The 27471-nt window shown below is 36.5% G+C and overlaps 3 protein-coding genes and 1 long non-coding RNA gene across 13 annotated transcripts; 1 reads left to right on the forward strand and 3 right to left on the reverse strand.

The window, feature by feature from the left end:
* The first annotated feature begins 1286 nt into the window (after positions 1–1286).
* LOC147559081 (calmodulin calcium-dependent NAD kinase-like) lies at positions 1287–10114 on the forward strand. The gene is made up of 9 exons (XM_086660872.1): positions 1287–1448; positions 1584–1787; positions 2192–2415; positions 2513–2577; positions 6492–6719; positions 8331–8460; positions 8653–8957; positions 9404–9548; positions 9734–10114. Exons 1-9 carry the CDS (start codon positions 1439–1441, stop codon positions 9977–9979), a joined length of 1557 nt encoding a protein of 518 aa, XP_086516998.1. The 5' UTR covers positions 1287–1438; the 3' UTR covers positions 9980–10114.
* On the reverse strand, positions 2964–14669 carry LOC147559082 (uncharacterized). Of its 9 annotated transcripts, XM_086660866.1 has the most exons (8): positions 12218–14614; positions 11157–11886; positions 10043–10727; positions 9837–9938; positions 8273–8308; positions 7080–7120; positions 4153–4211; positions 2964–3292 (listed from the first exon to the last, which is right to left on the reverse strand). In XM_086660866.1, exon 1 carries the CDS (start codon positions 14394–14396, stop codon positions 12417–12419), a length of 1980 nt encoding a protein of 659 aa, XP_086516992.1. In that variant the 5' UTR covers positions 14397–14614; the 3' UTR covers positions 2964–3292; positions 4153–4211; positions 7080–7120; positions 8273–8308; positions 9837–9938; positions 10043–10727; positions 11157–11886; positions 12218–12416. The 9 variants fall into 9 exon arrangements, with proteins under 9 accessions (XP_086516992.1, XP_086516989.1, XP_086516996.1 ...); XM_086660863.1 differs by lacking the exon at positions 10043–10727; XM_086660870.1 differs by lacking the exons at positions 8273–8308; positions 10043–10727 and having other exon boundaries at positions 2997–3135; positions 3219–3292.
* Positions 14670–18137: 3468 nt separating this feature from the next.
* Positions 18138–22518, reverse strand: LOC147559083 (uncharacterized). 2 transcript variants are annotated; one of them, XM_086660874.1, is made up of 6 exons: positions 22312–22518; positions 20882–21034; positions 20288–20367; positions 19769–20132; positions 19473–19685; positions 18138–18719 (listed from the first exon to the last, which is right to left on the reverse strand). In XM_086660874.1, exons 2-6 carry the CDS (start codon positions 20978–20980, stop codon positions 18387–18389), a joined length of 1089 nt encoding a protein of 362 aa, XP_086517000.1. In that variant the 5' UTR covers positions 20981–21034; positions 22312–22518; the 3' UTR covers positions 18138–18386. The 2 variants fall into 2 exon arrangements, with proteins under 2 accessions (XP_086517000.1, XP_086516999.1); XM_086660873.1 differs by having other exon boundaries at positions 20882–21028; positions 22312–22499.
* Positions 22519–23592: 1074 nt separating this feature from the next.
* LOC147559084 (uncharacterized) lies at positions 23593–27235 on the reverse strand. The gene is made up of 2 exons (XR_015234487.1): positions 25863–27235; positions 23593–24730 (listed from the first exon to the last, which is right to left on the reverse strand). It is a non-coding gene; the product is annotated as an uncharacterized LOC147559084 (long non-coding RNA).
* Positions 27236–27471: the final 236 nt, after the last annotated feature.

Raw genomic sequence — 27471 nt, forward strand, 5'->3', positions numbered from 1 at the left:
TGAGTGTTTGGAGGAAACAAAAAGTTTCAAATATCCACCCAAAACTTTGCATCCTAGAAAATTTCTTTATTTCCCCATAATACCGACTTTTGGGAGAGGGAAAATAAATTTAACGGAGTTTTGACGATAACGGAAAAAAGATACCATCTGGGTGATTTCGATAAAGTACGGGAAAATGCGGGAAGCTAGTCATAAAGTAGGGCCCATTTGGGAGATAATCCTAACAAAAATAATGATCTAATTTTAAGAGTGATAATTATTCTGTGCCTATTAGCGGTGTTTTGGGAAAACAAGAGAATTTTCTAGGTAATTTTGAGTGGGAACAATTTTTTTTTGTTCCCTCCAAACACTACCTACTTTTAAAGCTTTTTTTCTTCATCCTCCATCTACCCCTCCCACCACCATCAACTCCGACGACCATTAATTCCGATGACACCACCAAAACTAACTTCGGACGCCATTAACTCTTATCATGTCTCTCTCTTTTCTCTCTCACTTCTCTTTCTTTCCCTTTCTTTCTACTCTCTTTTATGGTTCCGGGGATGTTGGAACCCTCGTTTGGTTTTTCAAACGAGATGACTTGGTTCTGCCAGACGAAACATCATCTGGTAGAACTAGACAGCTTCCCCCGAATCTGGACTTCAGATCCAGGCAAAACTCGTCTGGAAAACTAGAGTCCAGGCAAAGGGTTTCGGCAGAGAGACCATTCCCTTCACCAAAACTTAAAGAGAATGGGAGAGGAAGAGACGAGAGAAAGAAGATGGAGAAGAAAGAAAATAGGGAGAGAAGAGAGAGAAACAAAAGATGATGAAGTCGCAGCTGTCGTCGGCCACATCCGACCAGCGTCTTGTAGGGTGCGTTCGGTAAAATGTTTTTGGATTTTTCACCATCTTCTCTATAAACTTTTCTTGTTTCCCAAAACATCGATCTTTGACAGCACAAAAATTTCAATAAACACTTAGAATAAGCCAAGTTTAGCCTACTATTTGGTCATGGTTATTCTAAAAATGGTTTGAGTAAATCATATTTTAGAATGATAATAATGCACCAACTACCTATTTAGTCTACCTCATTTAAATGAGAAAAAGAAAATCTTGACCTTCAATAAATGGGGGCAACCACTTATTTCTATTAAGTGGTTAGATCCTACAAGTTTTGCTTTATAATAATTGAAACATAATCTTTATTATTATTATTAATTTGGATTTGGGTGGACTTTTTAGTATTTTATAAAAGTAAATGATGCTCCAACCTCACAAGTATTCTTTTTTTTTTTTTGTTGAAACAACCTCACAAGTATTCTACAATAGTAGCTCTCTCTCCCTCCCTACCTCCCTCCCTCCCTCTCTCCCTCTCTCTCCTACAAAAAGTTGCTCCTTGGGAGCTAACAGAACCACCACTTGCACCTGTGAGTTTTCCAACTTTGGCTTGCTAAGCTATGCAGAAAGGTAAGTCTAGTTAAACCAAGAAACTTCCATCTCCATATACAATTCTAGCTAGCTAGCTAATACTCTTATTGTTTGTCTTTCCTCTAAGACATGATCAATTCTCTCTTACATTTATCATCAAACTCTCTTTTTTAGATGGAAATACCAAAGCACTCCTCTTACATATCTTCGCCGCCTCTTCGATCGGAGCTGCCATCGCAGCAGCAGTTGCAGGGCATTATGGTCTATGTCGGAAGAGTACTCCGACAGTGACCATAAGAGACATGGAGATCATTCCTCTGTTAAATGTAACTGATTCAATTCATGGTGATAAGCTGGAAAGTTTTCCTCACTATGTTGGTAATAATTCAAACCAAACAACTCCCTTTTCCTTTTATTTTTCTTTCCTTTAATATATTCTTACTTCACAGAGATATGACAAATGTCCCAATCACCCAACAATGAATGAGGTCGAGAAACATGAGCCGAAATCTAGTCGGTCCACATCAAAATCGAACCCATTTTCTTTTTAACTTTCTATATTTTTTTGAACTTTCAATCATTTTATTTATTTCTTCACTTGGTTCTCATTAAGTTTCTCTAGGAAAAGATCCACTTTTCGATTGATAAATGGAGAGAGAATTATAGCAATTTGATTAGCTATTAAGTTTTTTTTTTGTTGAGAATTTAGCTATTAAGTTGGGTTTCATAATTTCAAATGGGTACACTTATATGTGATTTGTTTTGAATGGGGGTGGGTGTAGCTAGACAGATAGGTTTCGAAGATGCAAATGAATGCCCTCATCTATGCAAATTGGCGTCGGACTACTTAAGAAAATCTGAAGGGTGCGAAAATGATATCTACGATTTTGTCGGTAAGGAAGAAGAATCTGATTCACTTTATGTCAAGATCGTCGAAGAATTCGACAAATGTATACTCTCTTATCTTGCCTTCCATTGGGATCATTCAACCAGTATAATAAGTCAGGTACCGAGTAACTATATAAAATAATTCCATTACGAATTTTATATAAATAAACATATTAATTTGATTTTAACTTCAAAGATTTGTTTTTGAATTTTAGGCATTGAGTGTCGATTCAAACAAGGCAAAAGCCAAGCTAAAAAACTTCGTATTGGCAGCAACTAGGTGAGTTTTCCATTCTTTTTTCATTTATAATTTACGATAGTTTCTTAATGGTGATTATTTAACAATTCTTAAACGTACGAACTATTTTCTTTAGGTTTAACTAGATAATTGAATATCATTAGGACGACCATTACGTTTATGTTTATACTCGTATTAACATATAAAAAAGGAATTTATTCCGTAACCAAGGATGACTAGTTGTAAGTCAATGCTTCTTGGTGTGATCTGCCTGGAGAACAAAGGCATACTCGAGGAAAAACTATGCGTGAAATACAACACGACTTCTAGTGGGGTTGACCAGTGGGAGTCGATTATAAAATGGAAATAAGGGGATGATATTGTACCTCTACTAAACCATCTGCAGTCCCTCGACTAGACCGTGCCAATACTGAACCAACTCGGCATGTTGTGAACCACGGTGAGAAAAAAAAACAAAATGTCGTATAGACCTAGTAAATGTCGTATGTACAATGCAAGTATAACACCGCTCGAAATCATTCTTAGTATTGAGATATTACTAAGCGAACTACCAATAACTGTTTGTAACTCCTTCACCGACTGCACACAACAAATCCTGATCAGATTTATCCGCTGAAAAAGATTCAACAAAAGATGGAAACATGTCGCATGTCAGTACGTACGGCTAGGTTCTGTGTTACTTCATGCATCCCAAAGCTCCATTAATGACTTCGTGATGAACTTTAATACAGCATACCTTACAAGTAAGAATGATAACCGAACATTAGACAGATCAGTACTTGCAAACTAGGTCATTCATTCATATCCAAATTAATTATTAATTGGCATCCCAAACAGATGCGAATCTGTTCTGATAATTTTTCGATCCATTTCAAACCTGGTTTGGAACCCAGTACAAATTGAAATTGTAGAAAGTCACTCTACTTACATATATTTAACAGAAAAAGTGAGAGAACCTTATGCAGCTATGATAATAGTAGACGGCTACATGGATCCCATTTCTAGCCGAGCGGGGCTCCCTCAGTTTAGTAGAGGGGAGACCACAGATTTTATTTGCTAATTAGTAAGCTTATGTTTATCGTATCTTAACATAGACTCATAGAGTGTCTATCTAGTTCTCTCTACATAGGTAAGGTTATTAGGATCAAGTGCAGTTAAATTAGGAGTCTTAGAAATAGAGACTAAGTCAAGTTAAGGATCATAGATGCTGATCCAACTTGTAAACATCGAAGGCTATACAAAGTACTATTTCTTGGTATAATTCACCTTTTGAATCAATGAATTAACCTTTGTAGTTTGCTTTAATTCACGTCTCCTACATTAGCTTACGGGAATGCAGCACTCAAGACTAACTATTCAATTTCACTACTTTATGAAATTTGAGGCTAAGGTAACCAACTATTTGGATATGGGGTATTACTTCCCAATTCCCATATAAATAGGAAATATTGTTCATAAGATTCGTTAACACATTCTACTTGAATCAGAGTGTTTCTCATGATGCAGTTTGCTATAGTTTTACTCGGAAAGAAAACTCGAGCCCCTCCACTCATACAAGTATAATTCAACCATTTACACTAAACAAATATAGAGTACCTTTGGTGTGAAACCAACAGTGAATCAGTTATCATAAAACCCAAGTCCTGAAGCAGCACCTAAAATGTCAACAAGATGAAAGAAGGAAATAAACAAATTAAAAGAGAAAGTTAATAAATAGCGGAAGTAAAGAATATTAAAAATCAAGAAAGAATAGTAAAAACAACAAGCTAAACCTAAAAGAATAAAACAGCACAACTCACTGGCATGATATGACTTACAATGTCATGATCAATGTATCCCAACTTAAAGTAAATTTCCTTCGGGATACATGATAACTTAACCAGCGTGTAAACAAGTCGACTACCGGATCAAATAGGATTAATATCCATATTCGAATCCGATAAGCTATCTGATACCTGAATATGATAAGGATCGAATTCTTTTATCCATAACTGAACCCAATAAGCTTACCAGATATCGGATGATATCCTATACGCGAAATCTAATTTAAAATGCTCATCGTAATAGATACTGTTTTCTTAAAACTATGTTATTCCTATCACCGGTTTAATGGAATTAACCTAAGCCTTTAATAATAAATATTTAATATATTAACTTACATAGAAAAGAGAAATCGGAATACTATTGATTGAATGTTATCATATCCAGAACTGGGGATGATGACAACGATATCTGATAAGTGGAGATAACAATACCCTAAGCCGAACCGATATCCAAGAACTTCGGACCATTTTCTACTAATTCAATACAAATTCGAATTGAGTTTCAGACTTTTGAATCTCTATTGGCACGCCTACATCCAATATTTTATCTTACACTATTGCAAAGGAGTAGAAAGAGTTGCTAATTTAGTTTTCTTAAAAGAAACGCTTGTGTCCTTAAAAGCCTTCTTCGGATCCTCAATGAAAAATTGTAATGCAATGTGGATACTGAATAACCCCCTCTCACGGCAATTATCCATCACTTCAATCCCGTTTTGCCCTACGGAAAGAAGCATATCTTTGACGGAGCTCCCTTCTTCTGTAGCAATGTAACCAGCATAACAAGACTTAATCCAAAAACCTGCCAATGGATGACATTTACAAATTCTACAATCTTCATCCAATGATAAGGTAACACCGTCCAAAATCCCCACCAGATGAGCCATGTTCTCTGATTCCCAATCATCAAAGTTCTTCTGAAGCCCAAGTCCCATGTATCCATCCTCCCCACTAGAATAACAATCTTAATGAACTCAAACAACCTAAGAAATAACTGCTTTAGAGATGTCCCACCAAGGATCACGCTTAATCCTCTTCCCATTGTGCACCATAAACGATACTCTAATCAGATTGATATTTATCGATTCAAAATGCCACGCCAAGCCGGACAACTATAGGGGCCAATCGGTTTCTTTAATTACATATTACCCCATTATCTACCATATTTTTGTATGATAACTGATAATCGCCCTTCACAAAGACACCCCCTTGCTCTGAAACCTCCATAACTACTTGGAAAGTAGCGCAGCATTCATAAGCTTAATATCCTTCAATCCGAGTCCTCCATCATGGATAAGCTTTGTCAATTTCTCCACCACCTGATGAATTTTGTGAACCTCCCACCTTATTGTACTACAAGAAATCTTTTATCTTTGTCTCTATATGCTTTACACGGGGAAAGGAAACAGCGTCAAAATATGAATTGGAAGAGCCGCTACTGTAGCTGTAACTAGAACCAACTTCTCTCCTAGTGACAAATATTTTTCCTTGCACGAAGATAGTTTCCTGTTAATGCTCTCCAACTTTGGTTCCCATAAACCTTCAGATTTGTAGGCACGACCAAGAGGGAGATGCACAGCACATCAAAATTCCTCCGCCGACGCAATAGAAATGATGCAACTTTTATATTTTTGGCATATTACTAATAATACACTAATAACGTCTTGTTGCAACTTGCATATTACATTTAACAACCCTAGCTACCCTCCAAACAGAACCATGGCTTTGCCATAATATAGGACTTTGTTTACACTGGCGGACTGGCATGTCTATCAACTTGGACTAAAACAGAGTTGGATATTTTAAGAGGATTACTTTCTTTCATCATTTATATCACATTTCGACAAATTCTAAACAGTAAAAGTGAGAATACTTCTACTCCTCATATTCTAACCTTTTCTTTCCCTGCACTAACCTATATTTCCAGGAATTATTTTCTTCTAGCCACGATTGAAACTTATAACAAACCCAAAACTTAATACCTTGGCAGCCTGTACCTAGTTTTAAATTGACGTGATTAGTTTTTATTCTCATTTTGTTTATAATGAAACATATATACATAAGTTGGGTAATTAACAACTTCTATGTTGATCAATTGTGTTTTGGATCTTCTAGGAAACAGAGATTCGATAAGGTGACAAAGGATTTGAAAGTGACCCGAGTATTCAACACTTTGCTGGTGGAAATCAAGGCCATTGGAAGTACATCCGCCGAAGAAACAGCTGCAGAAAACAAGGATGTTATGGTGCCAGTAGCCCACAGCAAGAGGAGTCCTGTCCTCCTCTTCATGGGTGGGGGAATGGGAGCTGGCAAGAGTACCGTGCTCAAGGACATACTCAAGGAGTACGTAACATCTTTTATATTTTATTTACAATCTCATTTTATTACAGTTCATAGTTTTCTTATTTAGATTTACATATACGCCTTTTCTTCTGTATAAATCATGTAATTTATGATTTACTTACTCCTAATCTTTCGCTATTTCTTAAACAACGTGATAAAGTAATTTTCGATGAAATCTTTTATATATCTTTCAAGCACGCTTTAAGTTTAATTACTAGAAGTTCGTAAAATATAAGTTAGCTTTTTTTATCTTAGTAAAGAATGCCTAGTTACTGGATTTTTAGACCTCCATTTTTCTATTTTAGACTTTTAATATGCAAACTAATGATTATATAGATATAGATATATAAAGCAACGTACCTGCCTTCCTTTCTATTTGGAGTGATCACATTTATGATAACCTGATGAAGAAGCATAAAAAACCATTTTAAGAAACAATTATAATCTTGTAAGAAACAAATCTATTGATTCCTTGACTTGGCTCGAAAAGCTATTTCTAGTATAAGAAATATGTCCATGAAACCTATCACCAGACCACATTAAGTAAAAAAAAATCTATTACACACTGAGAAAACTAAAACTAATCCACGATTGAAATTTGTTGAGTGATAAATAAGGTTCAACTAGCTGGACCATGATAATGTCAAACAAGTGATATCAAAAATTAGTCTGATTGTGTGTTAAGAGATTGGTGATATCAAGTTTTCCAAGAAAAAAAAATCATCTAATGAGAAGCAAATGGAGGCTTAACAACACTTAACGGTTACATTTTCTAGTTAGTAGTTACAATTGCTACTCCTATTAATTCCCTACAATTTACAAGTGACTGGAGGCACAAGGTAGGTGCTAACATATAGAGCTCATTCTACTACTTTCACAGTCCAGAATCAGTTCTCAATTCATCAGTCTGTGAGTAGGTTCAGGACCATGAAACGTAAGAACTTCAGCACCCAAGACAAGAAACCAGATGCCTCGGCCAACTTTATATCTTCTTTGGTCAGAGACTCGGAGAAACCACTGTCTGTATTGTGCTTCATTTGTAACGCCGATAGAGTACAGACTCTTATTGAAGCATGTAAGATGAAACTGTCTAATATGTCTGATTAACTCAAAACTAGGAAGAACAGAAATTTGGGTGCTTTTGCAGTACAAAAACTTCTCAAACATAAGTAGATAAAACTACGGTGTCTTGCTAAAGAAGCATTACCACAACCCAATTAGAGAGGACATGTTAGCTTGCCCTTTAAGGCAATATATTCGAGCTAGGTGAAGAAATCATAGACGGGCTGAACTGGGGCAGGAAAGAGGAGATGAGAAATAGTCAGCAGTCATGTTTGGTAAGAAGGGGGTAAGGGTTACACATGGTACACTATGTACATAAACCGATCCTATCAAAATGATGAATTGGTACTTGTTTCCGCCTTTTGATAATGTGGTCACGCATGCACATTTGAGTAAAACTAACAAACAATGGCATAAAAGGAAAATCGATATGTGTGGCGTTTAGCAAAAGCAGTTAATAGCCCACTTATGTGCACAATACATACACTTACATGTTCACTCCTCGTAGACATACACTATGCACGTTCCTGAAACGTTGAGGTTATGCAGATCATTTTGGTCAGAAGCAGCAGAGAAAGCAGTGGTAGTAGAGGCAGATGCTTTCAAAGAAACTGATGTTATTTACAGGGCCCTTAGCTCTACAGGTCACCACCACGATATGCTCCAGACTGCAGAATTGGTTTGCCCACTCTCTATATAGTTATCATTTATTTTTTCTGGTTACAGTTGCCAGCTCTTAAGCTAACGTCTATAAGCATTATTATAGGGGAAAACAAATATTTCAGCTTAACTTTTTACTAACAAGCAAGAAACTATCTACAAAGACATGCACGATAAGGTTTTTACTGGTTTCTTGTCGTAATACATGCAGGTGCATCAGTCGTCCACAGATGCAGCATCATCCTTACTTGTAACAGCATTAAACGAAGGTCGTGACGTGATAATGGATGGTACACTCTCATGGGAGCCCTTTGTTGAGCAAACCATTGCCATGGCGAGGAACGTCCATCTATCTAAGTATCGAATGGGAGTAGGATACAGAGTTGGGGAGGATGGGACAATTACAGAAAACTATTGGGAAAAAACAGAGCAAGAATTCACTAACAAGAAACCATACCGAATAGAGTTGGTTGGAGTCGTTTGTGATCCGTATCTAGCTGTTGTTAGAGGCATCAGGTATGTTACAACTTACAACTTATAAGCGAGTAATCTTCAATTAACTAGCTATGGGGCCAGAATTGATTAAGGGGGAATCGTTATAGAAAAATACAATGACCATAATTAGTCTAGACTCTAGAGATTACCATATAGGGATAAAGTTCTTTCAAAAAAGGCTCTCATTGACTACTCGACCCATCAATTCATCATGTAAACTAGGAAATCGGATTACAAAAACAAGATGCACTTGAAATCTTCGGTTGAAAATTTTGTACTTTTAGCATCCAAAACTGCATTTGGTATGAAGATGACAGTTAGGAACTCAATCTCAATGAAAACACCAAAGTCAACATTTTTCCAGTTTGGGTGTTAGGTTTTTTTTGGAATAATTGTATCTCAAATTAATCTTTGAACCTAATTGAATGAATATGATACTGATGAGCTATTCTGGAGAGTTGAAACAGGAGAGCTATAATAATGGGAAGAGCTGTGAGGGTAAAGTCACAGTTGAGATCACACAAAAAGTTTGCAAATGCATTTCCCAAATACTGCCCGCTAGTTGATAATGCCAGGCTATATTGCACAAATTCAATGGGAACTCCACCTAAGGTAAACCATCTATCATCTCAATTGGCTAGATTATGAGTTAAATCAATAATACTTCGTTACAGGAAAAGCTAAGGATTTTAGTAAAGCATTTTATTCTGAATCTCGCTAATATATACTCTTACTATAACTTTCAAGTTTGGAGATATGGTATTGATATGTGATTGACATGATAATTGTGTCTAAAGCTGATAGGATGGAAAGATGGAACAAATAATTTGCTGGTAGATGAAGAAGAAATTAAATGTTTAAGGAATGTAAGCAAGTTGAATGAAGAAGCAAACAGCATACATGAAATGTACCAGCAACCCGACCCTACCAGCCAACCTGGATCTGTTTGGCAGGATGTAGTGATATCTTCATCAAGGAAACTTCTCCAACATGACTTAAAGGCTGTCATTGAAAATATCGAAAAGAATATATTAGCAAATTAGTATGGGAGGACTAATGCCATTTTAAACTCAGTTAATCCATGGCATAATAATCAATTGCACTACCTCTTGTTCTATATTTCATCTCTATAAAACATTGTTTACAGAATGAACTGAATGAACTTGCTTATCGCGCTACTCTGTTGACAACTGTTCCCATAAGTTTATCAAAATTCTTAATTATGTATCTGACATCCCATAAGTATCGGGATTCGGGTAGAATAGAAATCCGATGCTTCTTTTGTTATCAGTATACACAAACTATGGATTTATAAGAGTAACCCTTATGGTGATCGTTGAAGTTCTTTTAGACCTTGTTGATTGTAGGACTAGAACATCTATATCTAACTCACTCTCACTACTTAAAGGCTGCAACTCTGCTGTTTTATATCCCATACATTTGCCAGGACTATTATGAACACGCTTTGGTGACGTAAATGTGACAGTATCCAAAAATATCCTAAATGTTAGTCTGATTGTTGGTGACTCCTTAAATGATCCAGCAACCGTCTAGATTCTTGACTCTCCTACAGATTTTCGACAGGGAACAAAATAGGTGTGTTTTAATAACAGTTAACAGTTTGATCATCTTAGTTGGAGGACCAGATATGCTCGATCATTAATGTTACCCCCCAAGAAAGAAACTCAAATACCCTTAACCAGCATAATTTTGATTTCAACTGACTAAGTGCTTTATTTATATAGCACCTCTATATTATAATTGAAGCGAAAGACAATGCAATTCGGTAACCTGTCAAGAACAAAAGAAAGATTTCTAAATTCAGAAGATAGAAACAAAATGACGTGAAGATACTTAAAAAAAACACTGATTTAACTAAACTTGGGTATTTTGTCCATGGACGACATTGATACGAAGTGCAAGTCATGCTTAGCTGAAAAGGGAAGAAACATCTACGACACATTTGAGGACATACATATAATGCTCACACCTATGATGTACTTTATCTATTTGTGTATCTCCACAATACACAAAAAACATCTAGTCAAATGATTTACTGTGTTCTAACATGAATATTCGTATGTACACAAAAGACTCGTTAGTGTTGGTTTTAGTGATAGACTTGAAGTGAGTGAAACCCATAAAGAGTTCAGTTGCCTTCACCAAACAGATGTGTGAATCTAAATAAGAAAACTATGAACTATAAAAGATGTTACGTACTCCTTGAGTATGTCCTTGAGCACGGTACTCTTGCCAGCTCCCATTCCCCCACCCATGAAGAGGAGAACAGGACTCCTCTTGCTGTGGGCTACTGGCACCATAACATCCTTGCTTTCCCAAGCGGTTTCTTCGCCATGTGATGTACTTCCTGATTAAATTGACCTTAACACCTTAAGGTAAGGACTTCACTAATCCAGAATTAAATTGGTACCACGCAATTAAAACCAAGGAGTAAAATGTCGAAAAAAGCAGGAGCTGCTTTTGGCTTAGCAGCTGGCTTAGCCTTAGCCGGTGGAGCAGCCTTAGGCTTAGCAGCTGGTTTAGCCGGAGCAGCTTTAGGCTTAGCAACCGGCTTTGATTTAGTGGGAGCAGTCTTTCCTTTGGCCAGTGCTGCCTTAGCCTTAGCTGGAGCAGCATTCGCTATGGCCGGAGCTTGCCTTAGCCTTAGCAAGAGCAGTTGTTTTAGCTGGAGCAGCCTTCTTTGCTGGTGCAGCCGCGGCGGAAGGTGAAGATGGCGATTAGGTGCCGCCGATAGAGCATTAGGAATTTTGTAGGATCCTTTGAACTTGACAAGCAAACCTTCTGACACTAATTTCTTGAGTTGATTAAGAACAAGTTTCTTGAAATTGGGAGGAAGATGCTGACTGTCCTTCTCTTCAATGAACTCGGTAATGGCGTACTAACTTCAACCATTTCTCTCTTTCAATGAAACAATCGCCTCTTTCACAATCTAAAAACAGTTCAATCGAACATTTCCAGATTAATACTATACCAACATTTAAGATCAAAATGCACTACAAAAAGAAACCCTAAACTGATATCCACAAATGACATTTAAGATTTGGTGTTAGCCCACATGTTTGCATCTCAATAAACAGCTTTTTTGCAGTTCCAAATATTCCACCCTTGCTATTTCCAGCTATTAGTATATTATATGTGTATTCATTAAGTTTACATCCCTTCTGTTTCATTTTCTCTAATAAGTTGCATAACTTCATTCAACCTGCAACTTTTACAGTAACCATTTATCAAAGAGCATAGATTAGAGAACTATAACTCACCACATTTACGATAATTCCTCGACAGACATCTCGTCAAAGAGTTTAACTGCCTCATTGAATTGGCTTAATTTGCAAAGCGCATCTATTATAGTTTGCCTGACCTAATTGACAGCAACAGTTAATCAAAATACTAAATGTGAACAACTTTCACTTAAAAAGTACACGGAGGACCTCGACTTATGATCATTCCTTGACTCCATCAATTCGGAGTAGCAGACAATTTTAGGTTTTTGAGCTGCTCCACAGAAAGCAAATTTACAATCAAGGAAATAACGGCATCGTTTGGGGAAAATTCTCTCTCACGCATCTTCGAAAGCAATTGCATTGCCTCATCAACCTTATGTTTCTTTAGCAAACACAGAATCATGGTATCATACGTGATGCAATCGGGTAAGCAACCCTTGCTTTCCATTTCACTGATCAATTTGTAAGCCTCGGACAACATCCCGTTCTTGCAATGGCAATTAACCATTGTATTATATGTTACAATGTCAGGCACTAATCCTTTGTTTGAGATTTTATCAAATAATTTCTCTGCATTTTCGTATTGTCTCGCCTTGACCAACCCATCAATTAGCATAGTATAAATTTCAATACTAACTTTAGAGCCACTACCCTCCATTACCTGAAAGATTTCTATTGCCGTGTCTAAATCTTTAGTCTTACAGAGGCCATTAAGCAATGAGCCAATTGTAACTAGATCTGGAGTTAGCCCGCATGTTTGCATCTCAATAAACAACTTTTTTGCAGTTCCAAATCTTCCACCCTGGCCATGTCCAGATATTAGTATATTGTATGTGTATTCATTGGGTTTACATCCCTTCTGTTTCATTTTCTCTAAAAGTTGCATAGCTTCATCCAACTTGAAACTTTTACAATGTCCATCTATCAAAGTACTGTAGGTGATCTCATCGGGCTCCAATCCTTTATCTACCATTGAGTCGAACAATTTCACTGCCTCCTCCAGTTGACCTGTCAAACACAACCCGTAAATCATCGCGTTGTATGTAACTAAATTAGGTTCTACTCCCAATTTAGCCATTAAGTTAAACAACTCCCAAGCATCTTTCATCATCCCTTCCTTGCAGATGGAATCTACTAAGATATTGAACGTCACTACGTCAGGTAAAATGCCATGTTCCACCATTTGATCGAAATATATTCTTGTTTTCTTCCACTCTCCACATTGGCAAAGACCATGGAGTAGAGAACTATAAGTCACCACATCCGCTGTAATGCCCTGAGTAGACATTTTTTCAAAGAGTTTAACTGCTTCACTTAACTGTCCACATTGGCAAAGACCATGGATTAGTGAAGTATAAGTCACCACATTCGCCATAATTCCTTGACTATACATCTGGTCAAAGAGACTAACTGCTTCACCTAACTGTCCGCATTTGCAAATACCATTGATTAGAGAATTATAAGACACCACATCCGCTTTAATTCCTCGACTAGACATCTCATCAAAAAGTTTAACTGCCTTGCTGATTTGGCTTAATTTGCAAAGAGCATCTATTATCACACCGTATGTAACAACATCAGGAGACAAATTCCATACTTTTACCATCTTGGTTTGGAACTCAATAGCAAGACCCACTTCACCAACTCTACATAGGCCAGTTATAAGTGTTCCACATGTAACAATATCGGGTTGAATCCCAGAGTCAGTCATTTTATCAAACACTTCAAGGGCAGCAGTAATATTTTTCTGCAGACACAGTCCTTTAATAAGTGTATTACAAGTGATCAAATCAGGCTCATACCCACTCTTTAGACATTTTCCCATTACACAAAATGCATAGTTTACCTGACCTAATTGACAGCAACAGTTAATCAAAATATTAAATGTGAACAAATCCATTTGGATTCCAACCAAAATCATCTTTCCATAGAGGGTAAACACATCTGAGTAGGATCTAGTTTTGGCAAGTGAACTCAATAGTTGATTAAAGGTAGAGGTAGATGGAAATGGTTTGATGGAAACCAATTTATCAAAGTAAACAAGAGCATTATCAAGATTCTTAATATTCCCATACTTACATTGATCTATAACAAAACTTGTGAATTGAGTAGAAGTCTTTTTAGCTGAAGAGGAATGATAATAACTTCTGAGAATGGAAGTGAGAGAACGATTGAAGGAAGAAACTACAACTGGTCTTTGGTAGACGACTTCCATTTTCTTCTTGAATCAGAAACTGTTCACCAAATTTGTCTCGTTTAGCCACTTCCTACCAAAATTATCTTAAGTCGTTTAGTGGGCCTTTACCTGATGGAGTGGAATTGGCTGAAAAAATCACATAGATTCGGTTATTTTGATGAATTCACCCTCACTTAAAACATATTTCACCCTATCACTTTTCCTGTACTCACATTTGTTGGTCTAATATTTTGACTAGTTTCCCCAGATGAAGTTGATTCTGTACTTTGAACTCTCCAAAAGATGACACCCCAATGTGTAACATATGGTGTCGGGACAATTATACCTAGAGATAGGGGTGGGATTTTGGTCCGAAAATCCGAAACCCGCCCACGACCGTACGAGACCAAAAAGTTCGTGATCGTCCGATGCCTGAATCGGACTGTACCCGCCCGACCGAAATAGTTTAAGCGGACGGACGCGGGCATAGGTCCTTACCCGATGGTCCGACCGAGTCCGCCTCTTATATAGTCCGCCCGACCGAACCCATTTGTTTATCTTACACCTGCCCTCCCTATATGATTGATTTTAAGCCTTTAGATTTGTAGATTTTGCTACAACCATTAGATTTCAAGAGTGAAAATAAATAACCCTAAAAATCACTTTTCTTAATCTTGTCTTCGCCATTCTACTTCTCTAATCTCTCTCTCCTCCAAAATCTCAATATATCTTCCGTAATCCTAGAATCCACAATAAACCGATCGTAATCCATGTGAAGAAGCATAAAACCGATCATTATTCATGAGAAATCTCAATGTTTATCTTGTGATTTCAAATTCATTTACTTTTTGGAATCGTAAAGTGGGGGTTTAGAAAGTCATATTTAGCTATTAAACATTTTTAATTTCGAATAAAATTTTCTTTATTTGTTCATTAGTGACCGGCGTTCGACCGACCTATACCCGGTTTGCCCGACTATCAAAACGGTCACGGGCGGGCACTTTGTTGAAGAAAAAGCTGAAATGTCCGTTCGTTTTGTCTGGATGCCCGAGTGGACACTTAGGACTTGTGCCCGGATCGGTTAAGTTAGTTTCTGTTTCCCGGCCATCCGGACCGATTCCCACCCCTACCTAGAGATAGAGAGGAATATTCGAAGAGAATTGTGATAAGTTTCTATCTGTAAGATGCAACCACGCTCGAATTGTCAGAAAGATGAAATCAATGTGTAACATAAGTCGTCGGTGCAGTCCTACCGATAGATAACAAAGAGCAACATTTGAAAAGAATTTTGATAAGTTTTTCCATCGATAAGAAAAAATTGATACGTGTGATTGCATATCGGTAGTTTCATGTCCACCTATAATGCAATCTATAGGACTGATACCTCTAATGGGTTACCTTTATGAAGTTTTTTTTATTTTCAAGAATAACACCACTTTCATTGAAAGATAACTTAAAACGCAGATTTATGGGATGTTTTTGTGCCTTTGTGCCTTTTTAGTAAGTGACTCTTTGGTTTTTGTAGTTTTATTTGGACAAAAATAAGAAAATGAAGTTTCTCTCCTTTTACGATTTTCACCATTTAATCGCCACTAAAAATTTTCTGTAATTTGAATATAATTTTAGAAGAATATAATTATTTGATTTCACAATGTTTTCATTCTCCTAAAAAAAAAAACTTTCTCCTAGACCCTCTTACAGGGAGTTTGTGCTTCTCCAGCGAAGGATCTTCCCTTCGCCGGATTCTTTTATTCTTTTTTTCAATAAAGTTGGCTACAACACGGTTTGGTAGTCAGCCATTATAGCGGTGGAAGTAGCAGGTGATGATAGCCTGTCTAGCATTGATGGTTTGAGTATCTACCAAAAGTCTAAGAGTAAAGTCAAGATGGATGTTGACATAAAGGCAGCAAAGTACGCGTCAGCAATAAAGGGGGACAGTGGTAGGGTCGGCCTGGTACTTGTGTTTGAGTCAGCAATGAATAGTTATGATGTGGTACTTTGGGATGTAGTTTGATAGCTGCAAATGACAGGATGGAAAACAAAAACAAGTGCCCCAGACTTAATCAGGGAGGAGTTGTGGGTGGTGGTGGGCTCGTGGGGAGAGTTGCGGGAGGGGTTGTTTTCTCAGGAAGTTTATTGGGATTTTTTAGGTGTTTCTAGGAGTCTGTACCTTTGTTTTTTGGGAGTATTTTCTGTGGGGGGCTCTTAAAGTGGGGCGGAGGGAGTGGGGGGAGGCATCTACCCCCTACATCTTTTCCCTCGAGTCAGAGGGAGGCGGATGTAGCCTGTAGGTAGTAGTTAGTAGTCGTCTTTCCTTTTGTGAGCTGCGGTTGGTACCAGTGCAGGTTTGCCTGATGTCGTCATCCTCGGACGGTAGAGGTTGGTTGTGTATGGGCGGGATGCCTTCTGGCTTGGGTCCTTTTCGGGGGGGCGACCGATCCGTCCCCCTTTTTTTGCTTGATATTTGTAATTACTTTTAATCTTTCAATGTTAATCCAAATTGTTCAAAAAAAATAATGTTTTCATTGACAACAAAATTTTAAGCAGTGGGGAAGTGAGTTTTTAATGGGCGAATTCGTAGATTTTGGGAGCCGCATAAGATTTTAGGCATTTTTAAATCTAACTTGACCAATATTAACAATTTTTTCTATCGTTCGATTTTTTAACCGAATATGAATGGTTGAAATAAAATAGTTTCTCAGTAAGTTTGCTTGCTTAAGTGGTCAAATTCTATCTTTCGACTTTTAAACCGAGTATGAATGGTTGAAATAAAATAGTTTCTCAGTAAGTTTGCTTGCTTAAGTGGGTCAAATTCTATCGTTCGACTTTTGTACCGAGTATGAATGGTTGAAATAAAATAGTTTCTCAGTAAGTTTGCTTGCTTAAGTGGTCAAATTCTATCTTTCGACTTTTAAACCGAGTATGAATGGTTGAAATAAAATACTTTCTTAGTTTGCTTGAAGTGGTCAAATTCTATTGTTCGACATTTGAACCGAGTATGAATGGTTGAAATAAAATAGGTTCTCACTAAGTTTGCTTAAGTGGTCAAATTCTATTGTTCGACTTTTGAACCGAGTATGAATTTGAAATAAAATAGTCTCTAGTAAGTTTGCTTGCTTAAGTGGACAAATTCTATCGTTCGACTTTTAAACCGAGTATGAATGGTTGAAATAAAATACTTTCTTAGTTTGCTTCCTTAAGTGGTCAAATTCTATCTTGCGACTTTTAAACCGAGTACGAATGGCTGAAATAAAATAGTTTCTCAGTAAGTTTGCTTGCTTAAGTGGCCCAATTCTATTGTTAAACTGTTGAACCAGAGTATGAATGATTGAAATAATATAGTTTCGAGGTGAGTTTACTTTTTTTTTTTTTTTTTTGTTGAACTAAGGTGAGTTTACTTTTTTTTTTTTTTGTTGTTGAACTAAGGTGAGTTTACTTGCTTTAGGATTGAGAGTTTACTTGCTTAAGGATTGAAATAGGGGCAAAGTGCTACTACATTTCTTCAACAAAAAAAAAGTGCTACTACATTTTTGTAAAGGCTCATTGCCTCATCATCATCTTCTTCCATAGGAATTCCAACATTCTTCAAGTTGTTTTGAGTGGAATCCTCAACTCTTAGATGGAGTTGGTTTTTTTGTTTCTCACTCTAGAGCTTCCTTGTCTAGTTGTCTCAATATGACTAAAGCCATGATCGGACTCCCAACAATTCATATTTGTTCTGATCACAAATACTCATGTGGACTCAAAGTTGATATGAGACTAATTCAAATGGAGTAGGGAAAAAAAGAACATATTCTGAAATTAACTTGGCGTCAAAATGAGTCACATGTAGACTGTACAGGTTAATGTTTCACAGAAACTAAAAAGTTTCTGAGGTACAAAATTTCATAGGAAAGAAAAAATCGGATTTTTTCCCAAACATACTCTTCTTCTGATGTCGCCAGCAAAAAATTTCTGGAATTCTTTTTCAGACTCTAAATATCATATACAAACTGCATCTGTACACATGAAAAGAAGAAAAGAACAGGCTCAAGGAAGCTCCTTTGTCCAATCAAAAGGCTCCCATTCTTTGGCGAAGACAGACACAGCTTGCTTTTGAGTTTCCATCGTCTCTTGCTTTTGTCTTCGTCTATACATATCTTCGTCGGGCAAAAGAAGCATCCCTCTGATGACATTCAGACCAAAGTTGGTCTTGAACTGACTTTCATCGTCTATTACATGAACAAAGCCCTTATTTAGACCAAATTCTACGTGGAAGTACGGGAAGTCCTTAGGAATTGAGCCAAGTAGGCCCTTTTCGCTTGTGTCTATTAGCTTCTTTGCGTTGTGCTGGCTCCATTCGTCTTCAGCTTCATCAATAGCCTGCAAAACATTACCATCTTTTAGACTCGGAGAACCAAGAGCACGGCTTTTTCAGGAACTCCAAGCACAACAAGCACAGAGATTTTAATATGCTGTGACTAAAGAAAATAACTAACAATCTGACAACAAAATACAAATTATGCTCAAATGAAAGTAGAAAGAGAGTTTTGAGTTGGAGTAACATAACAATGTCGTCATTATGCAAGAGTAAATTTGTCATTTTGGATCCTGGTGTTTAATATGATAAGAAGATCTGAAAACAGAACCAACCAATGTGAAGGATTAGCTCCCCGCACAAGAGGAAAACTTCATGCATAAGAGAATCTAGGAAATTAGTTTTCCCATCTGATTCGGTAACCTAGTTTAGTTCTAACAGATCAATCTCTTCCATTTTTTAACTTAACAAATGATAACTAAAACAACACTAGCATGCAGAGATGCAACTTCCTCCATTCAACAATTATTCCAAACTCCTACTTCGCTAAATTTATTTAGGCAACTTTCTAAATTTTCATGATTTCTATCTACATCAATTCTTCCACTTAAAGTTATATGGGTTCAATAGATAAAAATTAACCTAATAATTTCAAAAGAACACCAGAAGATTTCCATTCAACATATTTACATAAGGTAATATCATATTAAACCGTACTAAAGAACTTTACTGTAAAGATCTCCATGCTAGAAAGATGACCAATGCAAAAGAGTGAAAAAAGTTCAGAAAATATGAAATGATGTAGATTTAAGACTAACCTTCTTAAAATATAAAGGTGCCTGCCTAGCAATTTCGTGTGGCAAAGGGATGCACTCGATCAAGCAATGTCGCTGTTGCTTTGCGAGGCCCGTCACGGTTTCAAGAAATACAACATCTCTATTTTGCTGAGCGAACATCTTAATAAGGCATTTCTTGAAGTTGCGAATTTCATCCAACACATGGTTGTCAGCATTTCTCGTGGATGGTTCATGCTGTAAATGGACAAGGTTCTACATAAACATCTAGAAAGGAAGCCAAACAAAAACAACAAACAAGGGAGTCTCATGAAACTTACCTGCATCGGTAAAATACAGCAATGACCCTGCACAACAGGCTGCCATTGTGGTAGCATCAAATACGTAAAATTAGCAATTGAAACAACAAGATGTCTTGGCCTCGTCGGGTTCTCTAAACAAAACTGGCAGCGTTCTTGCTGAGTCAAGATGCGACCTGCAATACTGTAATTCTTGGTTGACTGCTCAGGAACCACAGTGTTCTTCTTGTTTCTCTTTCTACTTGGACCATCATCATAATCATATTCATTGTCCGCCCGTGTGGACATGCTATAATTCTGATTCTGCATTATATTTCGAGCCAGATTCATATCCGCATCCTCCTCTTTTCCCTTTTCTCGAAGAGATAACTCATCCCTTACGTGCCTGCATGCAAAAAACCAAATGCTAAACAATTCAACCGAGAAGGTTAAAGGACAAACTAGAAAAGAAATAACATTTGTCACCACATCCACCAAGACTGAGTATCTTAACTACTAGCAACTGCGTATATGATAGATAATGCGCAGAAAAAAGCTAACCTTCTAGCACTTCTCCTAGCTTCATGGGTGCTGATTTTTGAGTCGCTGTCCTGCTTCTGCTTAATGATCTCTATTTCTTTCTGGCAAAATACAAACATTTTAAATTTCGTTTGGGACTTAAACATTAAACTACAGCAAAAGATTACTTTACAAGCATAATTCACATGTGTCACTCAAACAGAGTGATTAGTTTTCAATAGTAACAGAACATAATATTTTACCCAGTACATTTAACCTAATGACCAGGAAACAAAACTTACAGAAGATTAAAACTCATGCCAACCGACTTTCTATTTATTATTGTTATATTCTCGATACTCCCATCTTTTTGCTATTCTAGTTATTGTTTATTTTCCAATCTCTTTTATTGTTTGTTTAGATACTTTAGATTTGCAAAATAACTAGAAGGTTATTTCGCGAGTGACTTACGTAAGCCCCCACAAAAGCTTCTACCTTCAAATATGCATAAGCTCTCTAATACCTATTTAACTCGTCTTATATTATACTATATATGGAGCTACTAACTAATATTTCACACATGGCTTCTTGGTTGAACTGTACGCTAGGGAAAGCAACGGCATTCCATTTTCTCACCATAAGTTTTTCTGCTTCTTCTTGCTTCCCTTTCATTTGGAGTTGCATTGCCCTGGCTGCTAATTGATTCGCGCTCAATTTCATTGGTACAGTCTCCATAGGAGAAGAACTGTTAGGACTAACAAAATTTCAGGTATACCAAGGCAACTATATCTGCAAAATCAACGATAAAAAGTATCAAAAGGTAAGGTTCCCAAATTGGGTCAAAATGACAAATTGCGACTGAATTACAAGTAACAAAATAAAAGAACTATCTTTGGGAACGTATTCAGTGAACAACATGAGAAACTTAAAATAAAAATAGCTAAATAGAAAATAAAAAAATAGATCTTGAATCTTTTAGGAAAATAAAAAGATCACTTTTCGAGTGAGAAGAAATTTCCTAGTGACATTAATATCTAGTTTTCTCATGATTCAAGAATTCCTACAAAGAATGAATAGATAGGAGATAATCGGAACGGTGAATGTGGTCGTATCGTGCCATGAAAGTTAAGATGAGTGGGGGTTATGGGTTGAGTCCTTGTTGGGGTAGTAACCTTGATGGGGCTCATAAAACATTACAGCAGTTATCTTGGTTAAAGTATATCTACCTATAATAACCCTGATGGGGCTCATGGAGATCCATTGGTTTCAAATGATGTCGAGCCACAAGGTATCATATTATAATTTTCAAGTATCATTGCTTCCAAACTTAATCCAACTTTTTAGGAATTCATAAAACATATCTACCCATAATTTGTTTAATTTTATGCCATGATGCCATATCATGGTTAGACCCATTAAGGAAGCCAACAAATACGAAGTAGTTAATGAATTACAGAGCCCTTAAATTGATATGTTAAAACATATGATGTATTCCAGAATTTAATTGGACAGGTAACTATAATAAACATTAGAACAATCTGGATCTTCTACATTTATGTTCATAATATAACACTTTGAACAAGATAAGCCATAACAAAGCTATAAACTGCTCAATTACCAACTTTTATTTACAAACCTAAGGTCTTTAATATTGTTAGCACGATTAATAACATCACTGGTATATGATAAAAATACAATAAAATCATTGTGTTTTACAATTCATTAATTTTCAAGTACAAATTTCCCTACCAAAACTAATAGTAACGACATTTTAAGAACGAGACTACAATAAGATTGAGTCAGGCATATCTTCAAACAGTTTGAATGCAACTACTCTTAAGCTCAAGTTTAAGAAGAAGAAGATCCAATCAATAATAGGACCAAGTCAGAAACTATTAAAGCCAACCAAGTGTCTAAAATAAAACCCTAAAAGATTTCTGTTTCCCCGGTTCCACAAAAGACGAGCATCAATCTAATCCTAAAAGATTTCTGTTTCGTGAATTCATAGATAGAGTTCTAGTGAAGTAAAATTTCATTCAGCGGAGAAGAGAGAGAGATTAGCATACCTAGACGATGGAAACCCTAATACTCCACGAGTCCACGATGTTGTCGTTGATTTCGGAATGAAGATGAATCAGAAGAATATGGTAAAGATGGAAAAGTTTGATCTCCGTCTGAGAATAGAGAAAAGAACTAACTGCACCAAGTTGTAATATAGCAGTTCTTTTTTTGACACAGATAATATAGAAGTTTCCTGGGGAACAAAAAGAAAATAGAAGTTTCCTGGGGAACAAAAAGAAAATAGAAGTTTCCTTATTGACCAAATTGCCCTTTTACAAAAACTCTCTCTCTATGAATATGAAAATATTATTATTGGTCGTTATTTTGAAGAAATTAAAAAAAAATCAGGAAAAAAAAGGTGGAAATGTCAAAAAGACATTCTCAAAACACACCCTTAAAGTCGTCGGTCCTAATTGGTCGGCGACTTCACCTTCTCTCTCTTCTTTCTCTCCTCTTCTTACTCTCTTCTTTTTGTGTCCCTTTCTCCCCCTTCTCTTTGTAAGTTCAGACAAAGGAAATGGTTCCTTCGCCGAGATTCCATCGTCTGATTTTCCAGACGAGTTTTGCCAAGATCTGGAGTCCAGAATCAGATGAGGGTTCCGGTGAATAGGTCTCCCCTTCATCAGAAGTTCAGAACATACAACGGTAGAAAGAAGGGGAGACAGAAAGAGGGAGGGATGTCGGTCGGAATTATGGTCGTCGGAGTTAATGGTAGTGGAAATAGTAACGTGATTAAGTTGTAATTAAAATAAATAAAGGTCTCAATTAAAAAAAATCTTTGTACATTTTTTTTAACATAGTAAAATAGATTGAAATGAATAAAGAACGAGAGATAAGAAAAAAAAAAAAAATAGAGAGAGGGTTAAATTTGAGCAAGAGCTGTTTGGGTGGTGGATGAAACCTAGGGTTCTTAATTTTTTTTAGTTGTGATATTATGTGAAGAAATATTTTAATGTTAGTCACTCCAATATTTTATTAAGAATAACTGTGTCTATAAATATTAAAACAAGTCATTCTTGTAAATGAGAATCACAAACCCATAAGAAACAATTGTAATCCTGTTAAGCTACAAATCTTTGATTCCTTGACTTAGCTCAAAAAGTTCTTTGGAAATATGTTTAAGAAACCTATCACCATACCACATGAAGTAAGAAAATCTATTTCACTTTCAACAAAAAAAAAAAAAGAAAATCTATTTCACACTCAGAAAACTAAACTTAATCCAACCATTGACAATGTCAATTTTTGTTGAGTACAAAAAGGCTCAACTAGCTGGACCAAGATCATGTCAAACAAGTGATCTTAAAAATTAGTCTGATTGTCTGTAGTTGGTTAAATGGTTGAGATTGGTGATATCAAGTCTTCCAAGAAAAAAAAAACAATTTCTAGTTATTTGTTACAATTGCTACTCCTATTAGTTCCCTCAGAAAAATTTACAACTGACTGGAGGCACAAGGAAGATGCTAACATATAGAGCTCATTCCGCTACTTCGACAGCCCAGAATCTGTTCTGAATTCATCAGTCTGTGAGTAGGTTCAGGACCATGAAATATAAGAACTTCAGCACCCAAGACAAGAAACCAGATGCCTCGGCCAACTTTATATCTTCTTTGGTAAGAGACTCAGAGAAACCACTGTCGGTATAGTGCTTCATTTGTAACGTCCATAGAGTACAGACTCTTATTGAAGCATGTAAAATGAAATGGTCTAATATGTCAGATTAACTCAAAGCTAGGAAGAACTGAAACTTCGATGCTTTTGCAGTTTTTGAAGGTAATTGTACAAAAACTTCTCAAACATAAGGAGGTAAAAGTACATTGTCTTACTAAAGAAGCATTCTCCACAACCCAATTAGAGAGGGCATTGTTAGCTTGCCCTTTAAGGCAACATATTCGAGCTAGGTGGAGAAACCTTGGAAGGGCTGAACTGTGGCAGGAAAGAGGAATGAGAAATTGAGACATAGAGTTAGCAGTAATGTTTGGTAAGAAGGGGTGAGGGTTACACATGGTTCACTGTTTACATAAACTAGTCCTATCAAAATGATGAATTCGTACTTGCTTCTGCCTTTTGATAATGTGCTCACGCATGAACGTTTCAATAAAAACCAACAAGCAATGTCATAAAAGGAAAATCGACGTGTGGCGCTTAGGAAAAGCAGTTAATAACCCACTTATGTGCAGAATACATACACTTGCGCGTCCACTCCACATACACATACACTATGCATGTTCCTTAAACGTTGAGGTTATGCAGATCATTTTGGTCAGAAGCAGCAGAGAAAGCAGTGGTAGTAGAGGCAGATGCTTTCAAAGAAACTGATGTCATTTACAGGGCCCACTCTCTATATAACTATCTTTATTTCTCTAATTACAGTTGCCAGCTCTTAAGCTAGAGTCTATAAGTATCACGTCACGACTGATGCACCTGCATAAATTACGACAAGAAACAAGTAAAACTTTACCGTGCATGTCTTTGTAGATACTTTCTTGCTTGCTAATAATGGATGGTACACTATCATGGAGCCCTTTGTTGAGCAAACCATTGCCATGGCGAGGAAAGTTCATCTATCTAAGTATGGAATGGGCGTAGGATAAAAAGTTGGGGAGGATGGGACAATTGCAGAACTATTGGGAGAAAACAGAGAAAGAATTCACTAATAAGAAACCATACCGAATAGAGTTGGTTGGAATCGTACATGACCCACATCTAGCAGTTGCTAGAGCCATCAGGTATGTTACAACTTATAAGCCAGTAATCTTCAATAAACTTGTTATGGGACCAGGATTGATTAGGGGGAATTGTTATAGAAAAATGCAATGAAGATAATTACTCTAGACTCTAGAGATTACCATATGAGGATTAAGTTCTTTCAAAAGGCTCTCATTGACTACTCGACCCATCATTCCATGTGAACTAGGAAATTGAACTACAAAAGCAAGACGCACTTTGAACTCTTCCGTCTATTTTGTACTTTTAACATCCAAAACTGCATTCGGTATTAAGATGACAGTTAGGGGTTCAATTTCAAAGAAAACACCAAAGTCGACATTTTTCCAGTTTGGTATTTGGTTTTCTTGGAACAAATGTATCTCAAATTAATCTTCGAATATAACCTAATTGAATTTATACGATACTCATGAGCTATTCTGAAGAGTCTAGACAGGAGAGCTATCATAAAGAAAAGAGCTGTGAGGGTAAAGTCACAGTTGAGATCAAACAAAAAGTTCGCAAATGCATTTCCCAAATACTGCCCACTAGTTGATATTGCCAGGCTATATTGCACAAATTTAATGGGAACTCCACCTAAGGTAAACCATCTATCATCTCCATCGGCTAGATTATGAGTTAAATCAATAGACACTTCATTATAGGAATAGCTAAAGATTTTAGTTATGCATTTTTAACTTTCGTGTGTGATGATATGGTATCGCTATGTGATAATTGTGTCTAAAGCTGATAGGATGGAAAGATGGAACCAATAAATTGCTGGTAGATGAATAAGAAATTAAATGTTTAAGGAATGTAAGCAAGTTGAGTGAAGAAGCAAACAGCATACATGAAATGTACCAGCAACCCTACCCTACCCGCCAACCTGGATCTGTTTGGCAGGATGTAGTTGATATCTTCATCAAGGAAATTCCTCCAACAAGACTTAAAGGCTGTCATTGAAAATATCGAAAAGAAGATATTAGCAAGTTAGTATGGGAGGACTAATGCCATTTCAAACTCATTTAAATCCATGGCATAATAATTGCACTTCCTCTTACTTGTTCTCATAAGTTTATCAAAATTCCTAATTATGTATCTGACATCCCATAAGTATCGGGATTCGGGTAGAGTAGAATCCAATGCTTCTTTTTTTTAGCACCTTAACAAGCAATACTATTATCGAAAGACACACATGATTGATAGTATACACAAGCTATGGAAATATAACAGGAACCCTTTCGGTGATCGTTAATGTTCTTTTAGACCTTGTCGATTGTGGGATTAGAAAATCTATATCTAACCCACTCTCAGTACTTAAAGGCTGCAACTCTGCTGCTTTATATCTCATACATTTGCCAGGAGTAGCGCAGTTACACGTTTAAAAGGCATGTATTATAGTTTCAAAAAATATGGATGTATTATGAACAAGCTTCGGTAACGTAAATGTGACAGCATCCAAAAATATCCTAGTGTTAGTTTGATTGTCGGTTACTACTTAAAACATCGAGCAACTGTCTAGATTCTTTGTACATGCCTAGAGATTTTCGACAGGGAAGAAAATAGGTATGTTTTAATAAGAGTTAACAGTTTGATCAATTTAATTGGAGGACCAGATATACTCGATCATTAATGTTTACCTCCCAAGAAAGAAACTCAAATACCGTTAACTAGCATAACTTCGGTTTCGATAAAAGAAACAACTGGCTTAGTGCTTTATTTATATAGTGCCTCTACGTTATAATTGAAGCATGAAAGACGATGCAATTGGGTAACTTATCAACAACAAAAGAAAGATTTCAAAATTCAGAATTCACAAGATAGACGATGCAATTCGGTAACATGTTTAGGTATTTTTGTCGACGGACGACATTGCTACAAAGTGTGGGTCGTGATGAGCTGAAAAGGGTAGAAACACCGACAACACATTTGAAGACATACATATCATGATCACACCTATCATGTACTTTATCTGTTTGTGTATCAAACCTTGCTTCGCAATACACAGAAAACATCTAGTCGAACGATTTTATTGTGTTCTAACATGATAATCGGTATGTACACAAAGGACTGGTAAGTGTTGGTTTTAGTGATGAAGCCTAAATGAAGACTTGCAGTGAGTGAATACCATAAAAGTTCACCAAAATTTCTTATATTAACTAGGGATTTCTCACTCACAGAAGGTTCACCCAAAACTCTAAGATCAAAACTGACCAAAGACTATCATATTGACAAAGATCACTTGACCAATTCAAAATTTAAAGAAAGAATAACAATCAAGCAGCAGGAATTATTACTTAAATTCAATATCTATGTGATCTAATTGTTGAAATGATAAGTAAAATTTCACTATAAGCTTCGGATTACAAGTAATATTGGATGTTCTTTCGTAGTATAACATCATAGGAGACAAATTTACAAGCAAATAAAACCCTAAAAAAAGGATGGAGATATGATGT

Source organism: Eschscholzia californica, unplaced genomic scaffold (genome assembly GCF_041429995.1).
Source record: "Eschscholzia californica isolate CP2 unplaced genomic scaffold, dmEscCali1.0.p SCAF_2, whole genome shotgun sequence".
NCBI lineage: Eukaryota > Viridiplantae > Streptophyta > Magnoliopsida > Ranunculales > Papaveraceae > Eschscholzia > Eschscholzia californica.

Bases quoted from the DNA above. Each gene is read 5' to 3' on its own strand.
- LOC147559081 (XM_086660872.1), top strand. The intron at 2,578-6,491 runs GTGAGTTTTCCA...TGGATCTTCTAG, and splicing joins TTCGTATTGGCAGCAACTAG to GAAACAGAGATTCGATAAGG. The intron at 8,958-9,403 runs GTATGTTACAAC...GAGTTGAAACAG, and splicing joins GCTGTTGTTAGAGGCATCAG to GAGAGCTATAATAATGGGAA.
- LOC147559083 (XM_086660874.1), bottom strand. From the start codon at position 20,980: ATGGAGACTGTACCAATGAAATTGAGCGCGAATCAATTAGCAGCCAGG. The intron at 20,368-20,881 runs GTGAGAAAATGG...GTATTTTGCCAG, and splicing joins AAGAAGCAGAAAAACTTATG to AAAGAAATAGAGATCATTAA. The intron at 19,686-19,768 runs GTAAGTTTCATG...GTCCATTTACAG, and splicing joins GCTGTATTTTACCGATGCAG to CATGAACCATCCACGAGAAA.
- LOC147559082 (XM_086660863.1), bottom strand. From the start codon at position 14,396: ATGGAAGTCGTCTACCAAAGACCAGTTGTAGTTTCTTCCTTCAATCGT.